The sequence below is a fragment of the Nilaparvata lugens genome, chromosome 4, assembly GCF_014356525.2.
Source record: "Nilaparvata lugens isolate BPH chromosome 4, ASM1435652v1, whole genome shotgun sequence".
Taxonomy (NCBI): domain Eukaryota; kingdom Metazoa; phylum Arthropoda; class Insecta; order Hemiptera; family Delphacidae; genus Nilaparvata; species Nilaparvata lugens.
The window spans coordinates 38675505-38699574 of NC_052507.1; the positions used below are offsets into that span (position 1 = coordinate 38675505).

The 24070-nt window shown below is 33.8% G+C and overlaps 1 protein-coding gene across 1 annotated transcript; it reads right to left on the reverse strand.

Annotated features, from left to right (window-relative positions):
- Nucleotides 1–684: 684 nt before the first annotated feature.
- Nucleotides 685–23653, reverse strand: LOC111048926 (GTP-binding protein Rheb homolog). The gene is made up of 5 exons (XM_022334912.2): nucleotides 23277–23653; nucleotides 19291–19362; nucleotides 6546–6753; nucleotides 2760–2889; nucleotides 685–2046 (listed from the first exon to the last, which is right to left on the reverse strand). The coding sequence occupies exons 1-5, from the start codon at nucleotides 23323–23325 to the stop codon at nucleotides 1957–1959; spliced, it is 549 nt and encodes a 182-aa protein (XP_022190604.1). The 5' UTR covers nucleotides 23326–23653; the 3' UTR covers nucleotides 685–1956.
- Nucleotides 23654–24070: the final 417 nt, after the last annotated feature.

Sequence of the window (24070 nt, forward strand, 5' to 3'; positions counted from 1 at the left end):
AAAACCCAGCTGTTGATCTTCCGGCAACCGTTAACAGTCATCCTGCAATGCGGCCGAAATACCTCCAAGCCAGACACACATCTCAAATGACAACAACGCCAAGCTGTGAGAAACCATCCTGCACTGCGGCGCTAGGTTTAGGAGTACTAGTTCTGTGATGAAAAAGAAACCTCCTGGTCTCCCCCGTTGCCCGGAAAGTCAGAACGGCAGTTGTTACTAGTCCTAGACGATCGACTCAACGACACTGACTCAGTCTACATTTTCAGGAGTACGAACTGAACGGTAAAGACCAGTGGTTTCTTTTTCATCACAGAACTAGTACTACTAAACGCTGCAACCCTTCGGAGTACAGTATTTCGATCGGGCATTGCACCTCGACCCTCAACTCTAAAATATTGACGAAAAAGCGTTGCACTGTGACTACAGATTCATTGTTTCTAAAAAAAACTTCTTAACAGCAAACACACGATGTTTCCTGAAAAACCACCATTTCACTGGACTTTTTACTATATATTATTATATATTTTTCAATATGGCTGGAATTTTATCCGGATCTTTCTCAAATCCATTGTTTGAAGTAGTTTTTCAGATTTTTTTCAATTAGCAATGATAAAATACAGCTATGCTTTAAAATCGAACTACGAGACAAAAATATTGAATAAGGAACCAAAAACAACAAACATGTGTATGAACAAATATATTACAGTACAAAATATATTCGACACACTCTCAAAATTATATATAATTCACTTCGTGTTCGGTATTACAATATTTTCCTCTTACAATTTTCCAACATTAAATAAAATTGTCGATTGCAGGAAATAAATCTTATATTACATCCTACACGATAAATACACTGAAAGATATGATGCCATTACTGTGTATTGCAAGTATGGTAAATTTCTCATTACAGGACTTGAGAACTTCTATTAGGGCCGAATCCGAATTGAAGTCAGTACCTAACTTAAAGGCGATCTCTTAATGTCAACGTAATGTTGAATTTGAACTTAACGAGTATATATTTTTTGAATAACATAAGTTATTTCATTAAATATTTTTTTATTTAAAATTAATTATCAATAAGAATAAATCGGATTAATATTTTGAAAATAAATTAAATTACTGAAAGAATTTGATTATAATCTTGATCCTAGAATCTATGGTTCTAGATAACAAAATTAAATTATAAAAACGAACCAAATCTATAAGAATAAACTCAACTTTTAATGGAAAAATATATTTTCCAGAACCATTAAATGTAAATTTGTATTTGTCTTATGAGTTTTTTTTAATATACAGGTACAGTGTATGATTGACATTATGTACAGCAATGATATCAAATTTTCAGTATACTAGCTTTTTATATTCTCTAACAATTTTAATCACTATACATAGTATTGCATCAATGAATAATCCATTCAAATAAAGAATAAAATAAAATCATTCTATACATTACACAAATGTCATCGAGCATCATTAGATGGATGACACGGTTTCTTAAAACCTTAAATACTCTATGAGAAAATAATCCTTCATAAAGGTCGCCGACAGCCACCTAATTATAGAAGTTGCAGCAAATGAAACAAACGAATAAATTATAATAAGACTTGTGCAATCTTTGCGCTTCAACACCGGGTTTATTAATGGCTGGAAATAATTTCAATCAAGACTTCCAAAATTAAAGCTCAGTGGATACTCGATAGATTGAAATTTTATGAAAAAATATCAGTTATAACAATAGATTCAGATTAATAACGGCTTACGTTATGTATAGTAAGGTATGATTAATTAAGTATTCAACATTTTTATGATTACAAAATAACCCACTTTGGTTATGAAACATCCAAGTAACAAAATAGAGCAAAGAAATAAAATTAAAATTGGATACAAAAATAATTAGCTTATGTCAATAGTATATTTACAACATAATTTAACCGATAATTATTACCTAAGAGTTCAAGATATAACACAACTGGCTTTTTCTTGCATGTTTCCGTTGGCCTTTTCTATTTCTAATAGCATGGTGTGGAAGATATCTGCTACAGCCTGTAAAATAAATGTTTTGTTACTCACATAATGTCGTATTCTATGAATTCTTGATCTTAAACAACCATCAAACCGCAACACAGGAATAGTTTATTTTCAAGTAAGTCTGGCAATCATGTAAAAAAGTTATTGAAATTGAATTATGAAAACAGTAATATTCAACCCCAGTTGACAGGACTATGAGCCGTAAGCCAAGAACTCATTACGTTACCTAGTTAAAATTAAATTGTTGATAGTTTTGAGCTTTAGCCTGTGGTAGTTTTCTAGAAGTTGTGTAATTCTGAATGATTGAATAAATAAATTAATAACTTGAAGATGGATTTCCTTAAAATCATAGAATTATGATAAATTCAACAACAATTGGAAGATTGTCACTTTGCATTGTCTCGTAACTCGTATATTAGTGTCGGAATATACGGCAGCATTTAATTTTGTTAGTTCACACGCAAATTTCATCTAGCGTAAAAAGTGGCTTTTACTAAAACATAGGTATCGAATTTTTCCAAGAATTCGAGAAAGATAATTAATTTGGCCAGTGTTTCATGAAATAAAACGGAGTGAGAAGGTCTTACTGGTACAACAATTTTCAATTGTTAATAAATAGAACATAGTTATACTCAAGTCAATTTAGGCGGTTATGTTTTGGACTTTATGTTTTCAAGAAGTAAGCCAACATGAAAAAATAAAATAAATCAAATAAGATTAGTACTTACTTCATTTTGTTTAGCCGAAGTTTCCAAGAAAGCAGCTTTCCATGTATCAGCCAGTTTTTTGCCCTCTTCAGCACTTATCATTCTTTCAAGATGGAGGTCGGTTTTGTTGCCAACAAGCACAATAGGCACACTAGAGGGAGGATAGAAAAAATATATTATTAAAAAACAGTAACAATTATGATACGAGACAGTAATCTATCACATTCCCTGTCCATGATCGGTGGCGTGATAGTCTTCTGAGTTTCCTATTGGGGCGTCTCCTCTCTTTCCCCTGCTTCCCGTTTCCCGGACCCTACTCTGCTAGTAGCAGACCCGGGGTCGAGTCAGTTGTTCGGTTACCGGGTTAGTGAACAGGTGCGTTCTCTTCTCCGTGCGACGTTCCCGATAGTGGTTTTCTATAGGGATATTATTCTATTCTGAATTTTATTGAGTAGAATATTGTGAGTCGAGTTTCCAACAACTCGAAGGTAGATTTTCCTGGGTGATTTTCTTTCCTTGTAGTTATTTTTCCCGACTTGTATCACTTGGGGTGTTCTAGTTATCCTGTGGTTCTGAAACCTGTAGGGATCTTAAGTTTGCCGTGTCAAACAGTGAAGGGGAAATTTAGCTGGGCTCTCTTTGCTTCGATTACGGTGGGTTCCCAGTCGTTCGCGAATTGTAGCGTTTTTCTAGAGCTCTTAATTAGTAAGACTGTTTATTTCTGTCGCTTCACGACGGTTTTAGTTAGAATACAGGAATTGAGGGCCGGCTCGCAATTCTCTGTATTAGATTCAGGTAACTGTATGTTAGGACTGGTTGTCCATATGTGTTTCCTTCCCTGAAGTAGGGTAACTTCCTTTTTTAAGAATAATTTTTCTTGGTTAATTTTTATCACTGTAGGGGAATCCCTGTCCTTTGTAAGAGTAGTTTTTCTGGGTTAACTTTTATTCTTGTAGGGGAATCCCTGTCCTTTTTAAGAGTAATTTTCCAGTTAACTTTTATTCTTGTAGGGAAATCCCTGTCCTTTTTAAAAGTAATTTTCTCAGTTAACTTTTATTCTTGTAGATGATCCCTGTTCTTTTTTAAAATAGTTTTTACTCAAATAACTTTTATTCTTGTGGGGAAACCCCTGTCCTTTCCAAATAGCAGTTTTCTGACTAGCTGTAATTCCCCGTAGGAAAATCCCGAATTTCCTTGAGATCTTAGTTACAGAGTTGAGATCGTCCCCATTGAGGTTTTCAGAAGGCGATCCTTTCTTAAATCTTTCTATAATAATTTTTACCGAGGCTAGAAGTTCCTGACTGCTAGCTTCCCTATTCAAAATTTCTATTTTTCTTCAGATCTCAGTTACAGAGTTGAGATCGTCCCCATTGAGGTTTTCAGACGGCGATCCTTTCTTAACTCCTCCTATAATCATTTTCCCGAAACTAGAAGATTCTGTCTGCTGGTTTCCCTATTTAAAATCTCTATTTTCCTTGAGGTCTCAGTTTCAGATTCGAGATCGTCCTAGTTGCGGTTTTTCAGACCCGCAAATCCTTTCTAAAATTCCTAGGAACCTTTCCCTTGTAGTAGCAAATATTATTTGCTGGTTTTCCCTGTGGAAAATTCACGAGTTTTCCCGTGATCTCTGTTGCAAATTAGAGATCGTTTTCGTTGCAGTCCTCAGATTTGCAATTCCCTGGAAAAGCCCCTTAGAATCTTTTCCTGGAATAGGAGACTCTGACTCGATATTTTCCTTGTGGAAAATCCCGGAAAAATCCTTTCCTACCCTGACAACTACATACTATTGTCTTCCCGATATTATCCCACAGATTGTGTCTGTGAAGATCATTTCTATCCTCTCATAATAGTCGACAAACTGACTATTAATTTAAAAGCGGTTCGGACGATTGAGAGAGATTTAAATTCCCTTAAGAGCAGTTATAGACAAGCCCTTAATAACCGTCACACAGTCCACTGACTGGAAAACCTTGTTAGCAGGTTCAGAGTAGCTAAAGATCAGAGTAGCAGTCACAGATACCCTAAACCCTATATTCTAAATCTTAAATACCCTACACTGAAACCTTACACCCCGTACTGGGCTAGCAGGATCAACTTGCTGAGCGACAGAACGCATTCTCAGATTGCGAATTATTGAACAAACATCTGTTTGTTGTAGAGAATAATAAACTTGTTATTGAATCTCTGTCCCCTATACCTTACACCCCATTCTCTATAGCTTGTACCCGATACCGCATACTCATACCCTATACCCTATACTACCTTATACCTCGTACATTCTATCTTTAACCTTTACTCAGTGCCAGGTGAGCAGATTCAGTTTGCACGCCGTCAACGCGCAGTTGCAAATTGAGTAATCTCTAACAAATCTATATACCGTCCCCTATTTAATTCTATCCTAAACTTTTCTATAACACTTATTCCGGGCTTCGAGGCACAGCCTTGCTCACCGTCAGAACGCAGTTGTCAGATTGCGTACTACTTAACAAATTCTAATTTATTGAATACCACTAACGACTCCATAGTTCCGCCATACCCTTACCCCATAGCTCTCACCCTAAACCCTATAGTAAAATCTTTCTCCAGGCTCACAGATTCAGTTTGCCCGCCGACAATCCGCATTTGGTTCAGACTGCGTACTACCTTTCTAAATACAAATATTTGTAGGGATCTGATATCCGGATCCGTCTCCTTGTATAGGGTTATCTTAATCCCACTTAACACCCACCCTGAGTCCCAAAGGCCGGGGGCCGACCGGCCGGCAACGGCACGGGCAAACGCTCTTCCCTTAAACTTGAATACCTCGCGACAATTGCAGAGGATAAAGAATCAGGATAAGGGGAGAAATTTAGGTCCGGTATCCCCACCGGCTACTGACCCCAACCCAAATCCGCCTGAAGCTAGTCCGCGTTGTAGCAATACTTCGCAATTATACCTAGGGGGAAGAACAGGCATATCTAATAATTGGTCATTTCTTGTGTATGAAAATATGATTTAACGTACACTCAAAAATAATTTATTAATTTTCCGACCGAATTCGACTTATGACACATGATTTTGTTTTGAACCGCTTTGACGATCCAAGAAGAATGAGTTGTATTACAAGAAGATACGATCATTGTGTCAAAAGTTATGAGTATTTGAAATTTGATTGAAATAAAGTGCATCAAACAGGTGATTCTGATCGAGCATGATCTCAGAAACCTTTGCTATTGAGCAAAATCTCAATTTAAGAACAATGAAGTTGATGATTATGGTTAAAGCTGGTAATTGAATGTTTTTCGAAATACAAGGAGCATTGTTATCAGGTTACCTTGGAATGAATGTGAGGTAGAACAGTCACCTCAGGTAGAAACAGGTTATTGAGCACAAAATTTCGCCAAGAGGGATTTCGAATCACAATTTTAAACAGAGGAAATCGGAAGATTTAGTCCATTATATTATACATTCCTCTAAATTACGATTTTTATGTAAATTTGACTCGTTTTTGAAAAATTGTAACACAGCTTTCAATAGAGTTAAGAGAGCTACGAACAATTTCTTTCTATTATCTAAAAAAGCCGAGGGATTTTTCTATTCGTCCGACGGTTCAATTATGCGAAAATCGTAGAAAACTGGAAAAGGAACCGAAAAACCGTGGTTTTTGGGAGACCCTGTAAAAAGCTAGAAGGTCAACTTTTAGTATTCAAGTTGTCCAATACTCCAGAATCATTGCACGAAGAAATCAGAGTGTTTGGAGTTTACCCAGCAAAAAGTACCTAGTGACCTGAACTACATTGTGTGAGCTTTATGTATTGTTCTACTTACTGAATTTTTCCGGTCATATCGAGCAGTTTGTCATAGATGATTTGGACAACTTCGAAGGACTTGGATGAGGTGATCGAGTAGACGAGGACGTAGCCATGGATGTCCATCGAATATTGAGCTGGGAATATCGAGTACTCATCCTGACCCGCCGTATCAACCAGTTTCAAATCGTAGTCTTGACTTCTTAGTCGCATCGATTTGTTGAAGGCTTGAAAATAGAACAAGCAAATGAAAATAATTCTATGAAAATCAAGTTATATTAAAAGTTGAAAAGAAAAAAGTTTTTCATACTAAATAAATTATTGGAAGCGGTCAGGTTCACATGTATATTTTTATGTATATTTTATTATTATTTTTACAAGAAAGCATTGACCGGGAGAGAGAAGCATATAGTCCGCCTCTGATCACTAGGCGCAGCCAAGTAATATGGAAGGGAACTCTACTGATCTTCATAATAAACTAGCTGATAACCCGTACTTTGCACTGGGGAAAATTTTGGTTGTAAAATGCAATCATTTTATGTCCAGGAAACATAACAAAAATAATGATATACTATTTTGTCAGAATTAAGCGGATAATCTTCATCAGAGTTGAAAGTTCTCAGAAAAGAAGAGTTTGACTGTCTCGAACCCGCAACCTTTGATTCACGGGCCGCGCGTGCTACCAATTTCGCTAGTGTCACTTGGAGAAACCTGTTTGGTTGCGTTTTTATTGATGCGTAAACTTCGAATCAAAAATTGGATAGATTAATAATTATATTTGAATTAATTGATTTTTAGCAATTAGAATAAGCCAATATCCATCCTCGGTAAATCCAGCTCTGTAATACCTTGCTTAATAATATTATACCGTAGATAGATGAACATTCAATCAAAGTATCACAAACTGAAAACTTGGAGGATTGAAATCTTGACGTACTGGAAAGCTGAGGAATTGAAAACTCAATTAACCGAAAACTTGGCGTACTGGAATATTAAAGAACTGAAAATAAGTCTATAACACCCTCGGTAAATTAAGAATCTTTATGTTCAAATATAAAATTAATCAGTTCAATAGTTCAGACGTGATGATGCGTCATTAGAGTATTTCCTATCCCGTACATTTATAAGCAAATTCATTCCTTTATTATTACATTATAGATAAGAGAATTGAAGAAATGTGACCTTAAATTTTGGCCAATGTGGATGCGGTATTGCGGTTTGTCCAAAAAAAAAGTTTTTGTTCATATAATATATAAATTTCATTTGTTTTTGAAAAAATACCAATATTGGATCAAAACGGTAAACTTTGGTGCAATTCTATAGATGATACAGTCATTAGAAAATGAATTAAATTGCAATGGCTTCTTGGAGACCGAGCTTCTTATCGTGACTGAACAATTACTATCTTTATCTGGCATAGTTTTTCATTGCTTTGACCTATCATTCTCACTCAAAATATTAGCCAGCCAATAGTTGCTTCTAAAAAATGCAACCGCACCATAATAATAATTATCAAAATATCTGTAGAGGTTATGGTTTCGAAAATTCACATGGGGCTAGTATCGTGTATATAGTAAAGTTAAATGAACCGCCTTGAAGAGCTGAGAAGAATGAGATAAGATCATTGTATCAAAAGATATGAGTGTTTGAAATTTTGATCTTTGAGGTATGCTCTGCACTGGCGTGCCACTAGGAAATACTGAAATTAAGTGCATCAAACGGGTGATTCTGATAGAAGATAACCTTTGTACAACAATATTCGCTGAAATATTGATTATGTTTTGTTAGGAAGGCATTGAAAAGATAATACAATTAAAAATTTGTATTTTGGCTGTAGGACATGGTTTTCAATATCTCTGATTCTCCCCTCCCACTACACTAAATTTCATAATTCCTAAGGAATATTGTTCAGAATTAATTGTACTTTAATATGTGATTTATCATCATTACTTTATAATACTCCAAGTTTGATATGTTGTGTAGAGTAGTAGTAGGTTGACAGAATTTTTTTAACAATCTTGAAAAACACTCCTTATTTGAAAATCTGTATCTTCACCAGAAGATGTAAAATCCAGCACGACAACTACATTTATTAGAAATGTTATTGTCTTAGTCAGAGTTTTTTTTTAATTAAATGGAAAAAATGAAAAAAGTCCCACATTTGGGGTTTTTAGGGGGTGAAACCGCCCTCTGGCGTGTCAGCAAATTCCACATTCGAATACAGCGCCCTAGAATATATATAAAACCGTCGAGAAAAATTCTTCTGGGGCTATCTCCTAAAAAATGTTCATTTGAAAATTAGACTAGTATGTCTAATTCCATTTTTGATTATAATATCATATAGTACTAGAACAGGTATTGTTGTACAATATTCACAATAAGTAATCAAGCGGATCTAAATACAGCAGCCAAGGACACCTTATTGATGACTAGATTGAGTGAGGCATTCTTGATTATTGTAAAATTACTTTGACTTTGCTTTCATTACCGACAATCTATATTTGCAGATATATTAGATACAATCTGTATTTTCAGAGAAAATTTAGTTCAACAAACTAAATTCAGCCTAATAGGGTGATTCAGTTCAGCCTAAAGAGCTGATCGTGATACAGAAACTTAGGTTTAAATAGTGAATATAAATAGATTAAAAATTAATTTTGGTCTGATCAATTGCAGAATTTAAGAATCAGGCCAAACCATGTCAAGTTAACAGCAGAAACATCAAATAGCAAATGCAAGATAAAAAGGCCCCGATTTTATTGCATTAAAAACCTCGAAAAATGACAAACAATGGTCAAGAAAACAATTAAATTTAATGTGACAAGCTGATAATTGTATACTTGTTTGATAAAAAGATCAAGTTGAAAAAAGTGAAATAATGCTGACCCAAAGCAGAAGATAAATCTTTAAAAAAGATTTTTCCATGACATAACAATGAGTTTTATTTACGGTTCTGATGAGTAATAGATAAATTGGATTTAATAAATTGATTTTGAACTATTGATGTTAGCTTTTCATTCAAGTCCAAAAATCCCTCGGAGTCATTTTAAGGAAATTGTTCAAAAACAAAAGTACATATTGTCAATGCATCGCATGTTAGCCTACTGAATTTTAATAATAACTTATAAAAACAAAAGTACATATTGTCAAAGCATCGGACGATAGCCTACTGAATTTTAATAATAACTTATAACAAAATTTATATTAATTTAAAATTGAACTACATTGGTTAGAAAATTAAAATTTCCTTTACAATTTTCTGTGTACTTATTGGACGTTCTGTTTTATTTATTTATTGGATGGAGCAATACTATATTTTCAAAAAATATATAAACAGACAATGCCCGAAACTTTACTGATATTCGGGATCGTGCAAACAGTATTAATTGCAATTATCTTATCTAAGTTTGAAAGATCAATATAGTTTTCAATAACAACGTTTATCAGTAATAAAGGGGTTTCGAGAAAGCTCTCTATTGTTTTTCTGTTAAGGGTACCGCAATACTGATCGATAATCATTATCATTAGAGCCGTTAGAAAGATATCTATATCTATTTTAGAATAGTGTGATGAGGAGGGGGAGAAAGAAGAGGAAAGAATTGCATAGATTGGAAACGAAAACAATGACACTAGCTGGCACCGAAACGCCTTAAAGCTGTGCAAAGGCTAAAAATAAACTTTCTACTCGCGATATTTTTCAAAGTTTTTCGATTTGTACCGGGTGATTACAAATGAAATAGACAACTTCAATAGCCTGTACAAAATTAAACTGGTGTATTTCAACATAGTAAGTGATATAGGTTTGTAGGGAATTTCTTAAAGTTTATGTTGGTAGAACTGTTGCTGGCTATTGTTGGCTGCTCCGTGTTACAACAGCCAGTTTAGTTTAGCAATATGGCCGCTACTCAAGTGGAGAAAGCTTAATGGTTAATGGTTATTGTGTTCTTGAATTAGCCAAAACAAACTCTGTTACTGTTGTGCAGCGTCATTTCAGAACAAAATACGGTAAACCACCACCAACAAGGCAATCAATTTATGACTGGTATGAACGTTTTGAAAGCAGTGGATGTGTGTGTAAGAAGAAGAGTACTGGAAGACCTTCTGTTACAGAAGAAAAAATTGATAGTGTTCGTGATGTTTTTGTACGAAGTCCAGGAAAATCGACTAGATCAGCGAGTTTAGAATTGCAAATTCCTCAACCTACTGTGTGGAAAATTCTGCGGAAACGTTTGAAAATGACACCTTATAAATTGCAGTTAGTACAAAGTTTAAATGACAATGATAAAGTTGTACGTAAAAATTTTTATCAAGAGATGCAACATTGTCTTGAAAATGACGACACATTGTTTAATCGCCTAATTTTCAGTGATGAATGCACTTTTCACATTAGTGGAAAAGTTAACAGACATAATGTACGAGTATGGGGAACAGAAAGCCCAAGAGAGACTGTACAGCATATACGCGATTCTCCTAAAGTGAACGTGTTTTGCGCTTTATCTTGTGAAAAGGTTTACGGGCCTTTCTTCTTCCAAGAACCATCAGTAACCGGAAGAATTTATCTGGACATGTTAACCGAATGGTTAATGCCTCAACTCCATGAAGATAGTTGTAACTTCATTTTTGTACAAGATGGAGCTCCGCCTCACTGGTACTCAGACGTCAGAGGGTATCTGGATGAACATCTTCCTAGACGATGGATCGGCCGTGCAAGTGAGGAAAACGTTGTGTTTCAGCCGTGGCCACCTCGTAGTCCGGACCTAACGCCCTGCGACTTTTTCTTGTGGGGCTATGTAAAAGACAGAGTTTTCGTACCACCGCTTCCTGTTGATATCGATGATCTTAAACAACGAATCACAAATGCTCTTGCTACAGTTAACCGTGAGATGCTTAGTCGTGTGTGGTCAGAATTTGACTACCGTGTTGATATCTGTCGTGTTGCAAATGGTGCACACATTGAATATTTTTATATTTTTTTTTACTAGATCAACAATACCATGAAGAATCTATCCTCTAAACCTCATGGATTTATCTCTTACCGAATTTGAAATGTCCTGTCCCAAAAATTCAAACTTCAGGCGCTCGTATCTCAGAAAGTATTGATCGGAAAAAATGTTTTCCTGAGAAAACTTTTTCATTATGATAGCTTGATGATATACAAATCGAAAAACTACATAAAATATCACGAGTAGAAAGTTATATTTTTAGCCTTTGCACAGCCTAAAAAACGAATTCTAATTTGTATGTCTGAATTCCTCTTTTTTAAAATTGAATAAAATCATGTTTGAAAATATCAATAATTACAATAGTGTTTAAACATTTTTTTTAGCTATTACCTTTTTTAATAATTCATTCAACTTGAAACAAACATGTAATTTTCTTTAAAATCAGACCTGTCTTATTATGCAAAAATGAAAATTAATTCCAGTCATAAATGGTTTCATGATTTCTAATGAAAAAGGGGGAAAGCTAAATGAAACAAATTAGTTAATAGTACACGTCACAACAAATTTAATATGCATTAGTTATACTAATAAAAATAATACTATTATGTCTACTTTAAAAAAAATTATTTATGTTCTCTCTCTCTCTCTCATCTCTCTATTTATGAGTGTTGATTTTAAGAGAATAAACCTTTCGAGGAAGAGATATCGATATTATATACATCAAAGGTTTATGTAGATAAGTACACAGCACAAAAATGAAATTTAGTTATAAATTGCATTCATATCCTTGATTGAAGTGATGAATAATTAAACTAGTAGTTCTGTGAACAGTAGACCTCACGCAGTATTCTCATCCACAAGTACCTGATTCTAGAAATTACAATAAGTACCTATTATAGAAATACAGCAATAATAAGGTCTACTAATAGACCTTATGGAAATAAAGCAATAGACTGGCTTCTCCACACATCATCTGTGTAATCACTTGTCAGCTGATTTATGATGAATAATTCTAAAGTCTGATTTTTACTCTATATTGGCGTATGAAGGAGGCTCCTTTTTCCTTTTATATTATCCTTGAAATGCAAAATTTCCAAAAAAAACCTTGTATATACGTCGACGCGCAATTAAAAAAGGAACATACCTGTCAAATTTCATGAAAATCTATTACCGCGTTTCGCCGTAAATGCGCAACATATAAACATTTAGACATTAAGAGAAATGCCAAACCGTCGACTTGAATCTCAGACCTCACTTCGCTCGGTCAATTACTCTTTTCTCCCTTTGTGAAATGATTGATAGAATAATTTACTCATATTTTTAGCAATTCACTAGAACTCTAACACAAATATTTTGTAACCTAACCTCAATTGAATTCGAATGATGATGAAAATGAGATATAATACGTATAGTCCAGTCACTATATACATTGGTGCATGCAATTTATATTGTAGTTCTGATTTTTTAATATATTATTTGGATACCGTACATGACAGAAGTCCAGAACCAATTTCTTCATGCAAAATTTTCTTGTGCTAGGTACAGAGTGGCCCAAAAACCTCGTATTTTCGGCTCATTTTCCAGTTTTCAGCTATTTCTGCCAAATCTCGTAATCGGACAGAAAAAATTGCTCTCACCTTCTTCTAGATTATGGAATTCTGAATAAAATTAGATCATTCGAAACTCTCTATCTCCAATGAGTAGGTACTGAGTTATGATTTTTCAAAAATGAGTGAAATTTTAAGAAAAAATCAATTTTGATGAATTTTAGTTTATTCATGTAGATTACAATATATACTGGCTTATACACTTATATACAATAGCTTACAATACAGCAAAATTATAGATGAATTTACATAATATAGACTAAGAAAATAATTATTGAACTGTATATGATATGAAAAAGCAATTTGTAATATAATAACTATAGATAATAATTATATTGTTATGCATCTACATAAATTGGCGGAGCTTTGGACATATCAATGTCCATTCTTTGGAAAGAATATTAAAAATATCCTCCCCACTAACTCTCTACCAAAACGTTAATTTCATTATTTAAACTAAGGATTTATTTATTAATGGAAATATTGTAAAAGTTTTAATCAATATGAATATTTAAGAGAAAAAAACAGAAAATTGATAAAGTAAAATAATTATATGGGTAGATAAGATCAAATAATTGATTAATAAAATGTAGTAGGCTGAAAGTAGATCAGGGTTATCAACTTTTAGTAATATACAGCAGTATGCAGTGGATAATTGAAATAACATGAGTTTATATAATATATATATATATATATATATATATATATATATATATATAATTCGTTCTATAACAGGTTTAAAGGTTTATATTAGTGGAATGGGTGAGGGATGGTTGTCATGTGATCGTTCTAGGGCCGGACAGTTTCAGTCATTTGTTCCAAAATATGTTTTTTTAAAGTCAGGATGAAGCTCGCTCGGCTCTCGATAGACCTGATAGAAACAGGAAGTGCATTCCATGCACGACAGGCACTGACTAAGAAGGATTTTGTGAAAATAGTAGTTTGATGATTGGGTATCCTCAAAGTACTTTCTCCAGTTCTAGTATGTAAAGCATCTATCCTCCTACCTTCAGAGACAAATTTGAAATCATCTTTAAAATAGTTCGGATTACCGTATTTCAAGATATCTCTAACAAGCTTGACTATTCGAAAAAGCCTTTGATCGGGAAGCTTTAATGTTGAACTAGCAATGTGGGCTGGGGTGATATGATCATGGCGTTGGAGAGAGTAGACGAAATGTAGACAATAATTTTGGCAACGCTGTAGTTTATCATTCAGAGTGACTTGCATATCGTTAAGAACAGTATTACAATACATTAAATGTGGGAAGATGAGAGATTGAACCAATAATAATTTAATGTTTCTAGGGAGGATATCGTGCATTTTCTTCAATGCATGCATGGCTGAGAATACCTTTTTACAAGTTTTGTTCACTTGTTCTGACCAGTCAAGAGTATTATTCATAATAATACCTAAATTTTTAACTGAGCTACAGTAAGGAATGTCATTACCGTCTACACTAATTTTGTGAATCGATTCAAGGTCAATATTGTTTATAAGACGAGAATATCCAATTATAATGGATTGTGTTTTGATGGGATTAAGCTTAAGGCCATTTTTCTTTGTCCATTCCACTATCGAATTGATATCCTGATTCATTATTCCAACTGTTTCATTAATTTTTGTTATGGGACAGCTTAAATAGATTTGAAGGTCGTCTGCATAAGTATGGAAACTGGAGTATTTGATAATGGAAGAAAGGTCATTAGCATACAAAGTGAAGAGGAGAGGGCCTAAAATTGAACCTTGTGGTACTCCATGCATAACGTTTTTCCAAGTTGACTTTTTGTCACCGACAGATACACATTGTTTCCTACCTAATAGATAGGATTTAAACCAAACTAACGAGTTGTGACTGAAACCAAGAATAGCCAACTTATTCAAAAGGACTGTATGATCAACAGTATCGAATGCTTTAGAAAAATCAAATAGGGTGAGGATGGTGCATTTTCTTTGGTCCATAGCTAACCTTATATCATCAGTGACACGAAGCAGAGCTGTCTCAGTTGAATGGAATTTCCTAAAGCCTGATTGAAAGTTATGAAGCTTACTATTCTTGTCTAGAAATTTTACAACTTGAGCATGAATGAGTCTTTCTAGCACTTTGGACAATGCAGGTAGAATACTGATATACTGATAGGTCTAAAATCCTCAACTTTATTGGGTGATAGAACTTTATTTAGAGGGCGAACCAGAGCAAACATCCAGTTTTCAGGGAAAATGCCTTCTTCAAGTGACTTGTTGAAAATGTATGTAATGGTTGGTGAAACAGCAAATAACATCTTCTTGATAAATTCAATAGGAATTTTGTCTACACCCATAGCATTACTATGAATACGTTGAATTGCTTTGAAAGTGTCTTCTTCTGAGATTGGATGGAAATGAAATTGATCAGTAATTGGTAAATCTAAGTTTGTAACCTGCTCTTCAAGTTCATCGATATGATTAGCAATGACAACTTCGTCGTGTTGGTTAGAGTGTGAAACGAAATGGTCATTTATATTGTTCAATTGTAAGTCAATTTGGGGATTCGATTTCTGTTTGCCAAGCCCGAGTTCTTTTATTCCCTGCCAAAGTGATTTAGAGTCTTGTCTATTGTTTGTCATGAACAAATTCAAGTACCTAATCTTTGAGTTCCGTAATTCCTGTTTAACTCTATTTCTAAGGCTCCTATACTCAATCAAACTGTCCAAGTCAAATGTCTTTTTAAATTTTCTATGTGCTTTGTCTCTACGTCCCATCATCTTAAGTATGTCTTCAGTCATCCACGGTACTCATCGTTTTCTATTAATCCTCCTTGTCACATAAGGTGCATGTTTGTCATACAAAGTCAAAGTCCAATTCTCGAAAGTCTTGACCATGTCATCAACTGAGGGTAATGCTTCAATTTGATGCCATGGAGTCTGAGCCACATCAGTCAGGAAGGCGGCTTCATCAAAGTTTTTGAAGTCTCTATAAGTGATAATTTTCTGTTCTGGATTGGGTATCTTATGGGAAAGTACACAGTAGATCAGATCATGTCTAGAAATAGCTGGGACTGAGATTTGGCATGCTTGAACAACCTCATTGGGATCACTAACAATAAGAAGGTCAATGAGTGTGTCTGATTCATTAGTATGATGAGTTGGATCGAGAGGTAAAATAGTCATGTTTAGGCATTGGAAAATTGTAGTCAGTTGAAAGTAGTCAAAGTTATGATTTGTCATGTTCAAGTCGGTGTTCATATCAACCATAACTAGTATACGGCTATAACAAGGCATAAGAGAAAGCAAGGCATTTTCGAAATCTGTGAAATGACCTTTTGGTGGGCGATAACAGATACCAACGAGTAATTTATCAGTACTAGATAAGGATAATTCAAGTAGCATAAACTCTGGTCTGGAACAATACTCTTGTTTAGATGTGATTAAAACTTTTGTTTTGATACCATCTTTCACATAAATTGCTACACCCCCACAAGCTTTATTTAATCTATCATTACGGGAAAAATTATATCCAGGCAATGCAACAAAATTTGATGAAATACTAGGCTTCAGAAATGATTCGGAAATTCCAATTATATTGAAGTCCTGAAAACGGAAGATTGCTCTGAGTTCATCAATGTGGCAGCTGAGGGATTGTACGTTAAGGTGAGCAGCCTTGAAAAGTTTTTTGAAAGAGTGGAGCTTATTTGCTAGAAACATACCTGCGTCATTATTACTATTATTGAAATAATCATACCTACTTGAGGGCGAGCGAGCTGACGTGTCAGTGAGAGGCATCATGGAAGCAGCAGACCAATCGTGAACCGACCTCAGAACGACACATGACGGGGAAAATGGGGATGAAACTGATAAAACTTAACCTAAATGAACAATCAGGTACACCTGACAACAATGCTCCTTGTATTGTGAAAACACCTAATTTTCAGCTTCACATTGATATTTCGCACAATGACATAAGTTCATAAGATTATGTTCTATGAGAATCACCCGTTAGATGCACTTCATTTCAGTATTTCCTAGTGGAGAGGCGCGCTCAAGGACACCTCAAGGATCAAATTTTCAAACACTTATTACTTTTGACGCAATGCTCAGATTTCACCGTGCTACACTTCATTCTTCTCGGCTCGTCAAGGTGGTACAAAATCCATGCATCATAAGTCAAATTCGGTTAAAAGTGAAAAAAATATTGTTGAGTGTACTTAAGCCCATATTCCAATACACAAAAAATGGTCAAAAATCTATATTCGAAGCTGCATGTCTTTTGAAATACTTATGATAAAATTTCCAAATCTAGTGAGGATGTGAAAATTGTCCCCCTCTACCCACTCCAATAAATAATTCTTTCAATTCCAATACCATTCGAGAGTTACAGAAGATTTCAAAAATGGCGATTTCAGTTTTTACATTTTTTCCGTGATTTTACTGTTGATCAAGAGTTTCTAAAACGAGTCTGATAAATCATAGAAACTCTCGATTGATTCCAAATTGTAGATAAATCCATCCTCTACGAGCTCAGTTGTCTAAAATCCACCTTCAATCACTTTTCCCTATCATAGTACTGCCAAAACCGTTAATATGATAAAAATATCTACAATTTCCGGATTTTTTTCAACAATCAAATCTCACTCTACGAAAATATTTTTCCATAAATCGTTCACAGGAGTTGAAGGAGGAAATGATATTGTACATTTCAAGATCAAGTAATGATTTTTATAATACGGGGTTACCGAGATACTTAGCTTTGAAAATAGAAACTGGCCATTTTTTGTGTATATGGGCTTTAGTAGCCTACACTCAACAATAAATTTTTCACTTTTCAACCGAATTTGACTTATGATGCATGATTTTGGACCACCTTGACGAGCCGAGAAGAATGAAGTGTAGCACGATGAAATCTGAGCATTGCGTCAGAAGTTATAAGTGTTTGAAATTTTGATCCTTGAGGTGTCCTTAAGCGCGCCTCTCCACTAGGAAATACTGAAATGAAGTGCATCTAACGGGTGATTCTCATAGAACATAATCTTATGAACTTATGTCCTTGTGTGAAATATCAATGTGAGGGCAATGTAGTTGGTGATGATGGTTGAAGCTGAAAATTAGGTGTTTTTCACAATACAAGGAGCATTGTTGTCAGGTGTACCTGGAAATCTATATAAGATAGAGCGCTCTACCTGATCTCAGATTGTAGAGCACAAAAATACGCCCAGTGGGATTTTGAATTATACATCTAAATGGTAACAATCGGAAGATATTGTTGATCAAAAACTAAAATTCATCAAAATTGATTTTTTCTTAAAATTTCACTCATTTTTGATAAATCATAACTCAGTACTCATTGGAGATAGAGAGTTTCGAATGATCTCATTTTACTCAGAATTGCATAATCTAGAAAAAAGGCGAGCAAATTTTTCTGTTCGATTACGAGATTTGGCAGAAATAGCTGAAAACTGGAAAATGAGCCGAAAATACGAGGTTTTTGGGCCACCCTGTACCTAGCACAAGAAAATTTTGCATGAAGAAATTGGTTCTGGACTTCTCTTTAATAACTTTCTCTGTCTTAGATTCGTTCTATTTGTTCACCAAAACGTGATTCACAAAAATTTCCTTTTAAAATCTATACTATTTATGAAGGAAGTAATTGGCTTATAGGCCTATATGCACGGATATAAATACATTTATTCCATTAAGTCTGAACCACTCAACTGATTAACTTGAAATTTTGAATAAAGATTCAGAATTTACCGAGGATGGTTATGGGACTATTTTTATTCATCAATTAATTATGTTTTTAAAACAAATTTACTCAACTTGCGATAACTTACTATAAAAAGTTTACGTAGTATGACAACCCAATAAAAATGTTATTCTGTTGTGAATTATTACAGTTGTTAATAATCCTTCTTTTAATTTGAGAATGGAACTATAAAACTAAATTTAATCTTTTTGTGATTTTAGCAGACTCTTGCGGGTTGCAACTGCTCGTCGTTTATAAAGGCGGCACGGCATAATGTATCAGTCAAGCTATCTTATAGAAGAAACAAATATTATCTCTATCGACATAACTTTATGGTATGTTCAAAATGTTAAAGGTATTTCATTGTAAATTTTAAAAAAAAAAACATTCTCAAGTGAATATAATAATATAATATGAATAGGCTACTTGTACTATAATAATATAAGTTATATTAATGTTCGTATCAAGATCGAGTTACTCATCACTATTTACTTACTATTTTCTATGGTAGGATCATAAGAATCCACAAATTGTCCATCTACGAATTGTATACTTAGTGAAGATTTTCCTGAAAAAATACCAGCAGACTGTAAGATAAACAATAATTTTATTGTTAAGCATATAGGTATTTCATTTTTCAATTTTTCATGCTTATGTCTGGACTATAATTTTTTTCCCCCATAAATGTACTATTGTAATTATGTGTCATTAATAAAAATGTAACAGTATAACAAATTATCTACGATAACCGATAGTTACTCATTGAATCAATGGCTTCTGGAACTAATAAACAAATGGGTTTCATTCTGAGAGCCTGTTCGCCATTTGGTGATTTAAACCCCTGATTTTTTTATTTATTTGGTGATGTAACCCCATGATTTTGATTTTAAGTCACTGGTGAGAGGTCTGCTTGAGTATGCATCCGAGATATGGAATCCATACCATGTGGATAGAATAAGTACTCTTGAACAGTTACAGAATAAATTATTACGATTTAAATTCTTACGATACTTTAAAAATGTAATCGTTTTTGTCCATTTGACTTCCCAGAGTAATTCAGTTTATTCCATTTATGACAAACTTAAAAGTAGCGTAAGGCGTGATGTTAGAGCGGTTATTTTCCGCTTTGGAATCTTAATAATAAAATTAATACACCATTTCACCATATCTGCCTTTCAAAATGAATACATTATAAATCTCCCCATAGAATTGACGCTCTGAGTTTTCTTTTTCGGTTCGTAGATCGAGAACAATACACTTAAAAATTACAACTCTCTTAATAGGATGCAAAGAAGTTATAAAAGTTTGTCTGGGCACCTATAGAGCGGTCCACGTTATAATGGCAGTATTTGATTAACTTTGATGTTGCTATCCTTGTCTATCATTCCACAAAATAGGTGGCACTATCCTTTTTTGCTGCATAAAGATGCCAAATATGTTTTTGACAATATGGAAATATAATTAATTAAGGCAGAGAACAGGCAACGCTGCTCTTCTATCTTTATCCACTGCCATTATAACGTGGACCTCACTATAATAGTACAGTAATGGAAAGGTTATAGAGGGAAAAGTTGAGAAGATAATTTTTGACCCCAAAGTTCTGTTAAGGTTTGAATGTACCATTTTTTGGTTTATCGCATAAAACTAAAAAACGATGTATTTTAAGGACTTGACTGTTGTATATCAAATTAAAGCTTACATAATTTCCTACAATACTCATTCCTCAATTTTTTTTATATCTCCTCTGGTTTTCGAGATATCCGCTCTTGAAGGTGTGACATTTTTTGAATGGAAAAGAGTAAGAAATTGTCAAAAACCACAGATTTATTGATACTTAGAAAGACCTTAGTCTTTTTCATTCAATATGAATAATTACCACAATATTAACTTCTCAACTACACAAAAAATGTGACATTTTTGAAAAAAAGAAACACGTTTGCCACCAATTTCTTCTATTTTTGCTCTTATAACTTTTTAAAAATCGATGGAAAAAATCCATGTTGATTATGAGCTTTTGCTATGAGATTTATAAGCATTAAATCCTCTTCAATTATTAGTTATGTCTGTTGAATGCATTGTTCTCAAGATTTGAACGTGTAAGCAAAACGCTGAAAAATGCAACTTTTAATCCACCCTCATTCCCTTAGCACATGAGTTAGGAATGGGGACTTTTGATATGTTCTTCTCCTAACTAGTCTCAACGAAGCTGCAAAGTAGAAAATTTTGTTTAAAACATTCCTTTCAAATTCCGTTGTCAATTTGTCTATTGTTGCAAAAATGGAGATCTCACATTCAACACTAAAGCTGCTGCAAAAGGTGTAGGGAAATTCGTAAAAGTGTAAAATTATACATCAAATTGAAGAGAATTTAAAGCTCTTAAAGCTCACAATCAATATGGATTTTTCCATATTTTTAAAAAGTTATGAGAGCAGAAATAGATAAAAATTGGTGGCAAACGTGTTTTTTTTTCAAAAATGTCACACCTTCAAGAGCGGATATCTCGAAAACCAGAGGAGATATAAAAAAAGTTGTAGGATGAATATTGTATGAAATTATGTAATATATTATTGTATGAATTTGTTATATAACAGTCAAGTTCTTAAGATACATCGTTTTTGAGTTTTATGCGATAAACCAAAAAATGGTACCTTTAAACCACCCTCACCTCCTTAGCACAGGGGGTAGGGGTGGGGACTTTTGATATGTTTACCTCCCTGTAACCATTAACAGAACTGTGGGGTCAAAAATTGTCTTCCCAACTTTTCCCTCTATACCCTCTTTTGAGCATTCATTGCTTGGACTATAGATATTTTGCTTTTCTAGCGCTAAATTCCGGAAAGCGTTATACGATAGGCTACTCTTGTCTAAGCATTGATCTGATCAACAACTTTGTGTGTGAGTATGGATATGCATCTGGTTCGGCACGTCGTAAAGTGATGAATGTTATTTTATTTTATTGTTGGTATATTCTTAAAATTTTTGTTTCATTAAGAAACATTTTATTACCAAATTTAATTTTTATAGGTTTTGAATTTTTTATCTTTACATTTTTCATAAATATTTGAATTATTTGCAACTTATTTAAGTTAATATTTTTATTAATTTGAACTCTTTCTTTTTTCATAAGTTATCCATTTATTTACATTTGTAAATTTTGTATTGTAGATGAGACATTCGGGGAAACCCGTTATCTCCATTGTGAATTGTGAATAAATAATATATTGTGTAAATATAACAGATCGTTGGCTCTTTAAACATTCTGTAAAAACTTTCAAAAGTCAATTTATATTTTTTTGACGATTTTCACTTTATATAGTAAGTTTTACTGTTGACCCTTGCATATGCGCACGCCAATGCGTATGTCTGAATAAGACGAAAACAGAATAAAGAAAGGAAGCTTTGCGACGGTGTGCGCAAATAAAGGCTTCAAGTGAATAGAATTTATGACAGAAATAATACTCTATATCAAATTATCCGTTAAATGAAAAATATGCATTACTTCACAAGAAATAGGATTAGCAAAAGAAAAACACTTTTGAAACTCAAAACATAGAGCTTGTTCAAAGAATACATAGCTTTTGATTGGAACTAGACTTAAAAAAAGAGAAATAATTCAAGTTGAAGTTTTATTTTATTTTTCATTCGTAATGGATTAAATGGAAACCATTTTGCTAAGAGAGGGCCATTAGTGGGCCATAAACTATTGATTTCATGAAGTTGTTCTTTATAAAATAAATTATACTTGTGTGATGTACCGTATTCAGCAAATGCCACCCTGCCTGGCCACCGTAATGCCTGGCCACAGATAAGGTTTTATAGTGGTGAGTACCCTACTAAGCTAGATAATTAGCAAAGTTAATCAATTATTACAGCTACGGTACTTTATTATTGATATTCAACTAGTTCATAATAAAAGCAATTCCATAAAGCCTATAAGGTGAATGATCGATTTCAATTATAAAGAAACAGCTCATTTCAATTTGGAGGGTATTCTAATGTTGAGAAATAGCCTACACTTGATAACAAAAAAAAATTTAGAAAGTCAGGCTTAATAAATTAAAATGTTTGTAGAGAATTGAGATTTGGAGTTGGCTGATTGTGTTTAGATTTGAGTCTGAAAAATTACGTGATTTTTGTAATCTAAGTAGGTAGCTACTCAGGTTGGAATGATATTGAGCGTACTTTTTTATCATATTGGAGATGATAATTACTAAATCTAGTAAAACATATTTCCTGTATGGTTGGTATGATTAATGGATGACCTTACTAAAAAAATATCAATGACACAAATGAGATCCAGTATTGAGTAAAAATAACCTTAAAAATTTATTGTTCCTGTTGTCAAGAACTTAAAAATAGGGGTTTCTTTAAAATGTTTGAAAGAACACAAATTAATTTTAAGACGTAGTAACTTAGGCCTAGTCTACTGTTTTCACTTGAAAATACCCTATCATAATCGATAACATTTTAAACAACACTCACCTACAGACCTATAGCCCATGATAGCTATTTTCCTTTGTTTTGCAGGCATTTTTATTCAATTCAAACACAAATTACCATAATTGAAATTAATAATTCAAACGAAACACTTTTTAGAACAAAATAAACAACACCAGGTTCACAATTAACTCATGTAAATGAACGTGTGTAGGTTATAATCTGGATTTGCTATTGCTGTACTGTATTTTGCTTTGCTTAATCCTGCATCAATGGCGCCTTGATCAGAACTACGAAGTACGAACACGAACAAGTTTAATGCGTCGAAATAGTAGACAAAGAACATTGATGAAAGAGGATAGATAATTATCAAACGCAGTAGGATCACGTCAATGAGGCAATCATTTTTGTATACCACCACTAGCAGAAACCCGTGCACCGCAAGGAAATATTTTAAAACTTGATAAATTGGAAACTTGACGTAATAAAATTTTGAAGAATTGAAAATAGGCCTATAATCATCCTTGGTTAATTATTAAGAATCTACAAGCAAAATTGCAAGTTAGTTTCAGTCCAGTAGCTTATAGCCCAGTCAATAAAGGTTTTTTCGATCCGAAAATTAAATAAAAGCTGAATCTTTTACCATCGATAGAACCCTCCCAGAGGGTCATTCTCCCAAAAGTCCCAAGAAATCCCCTTGGAGCTTTCCCCCCTAGCCACCCTCAAAGTTGAAAAATGCAGGTAATCACGGAAAATCAATTATCTCTGTACCCATTGATCGGAAACAGTTCTATTATATGCCATTCGATTCGTTTTATTAAGGACTACAGTAATAGTTA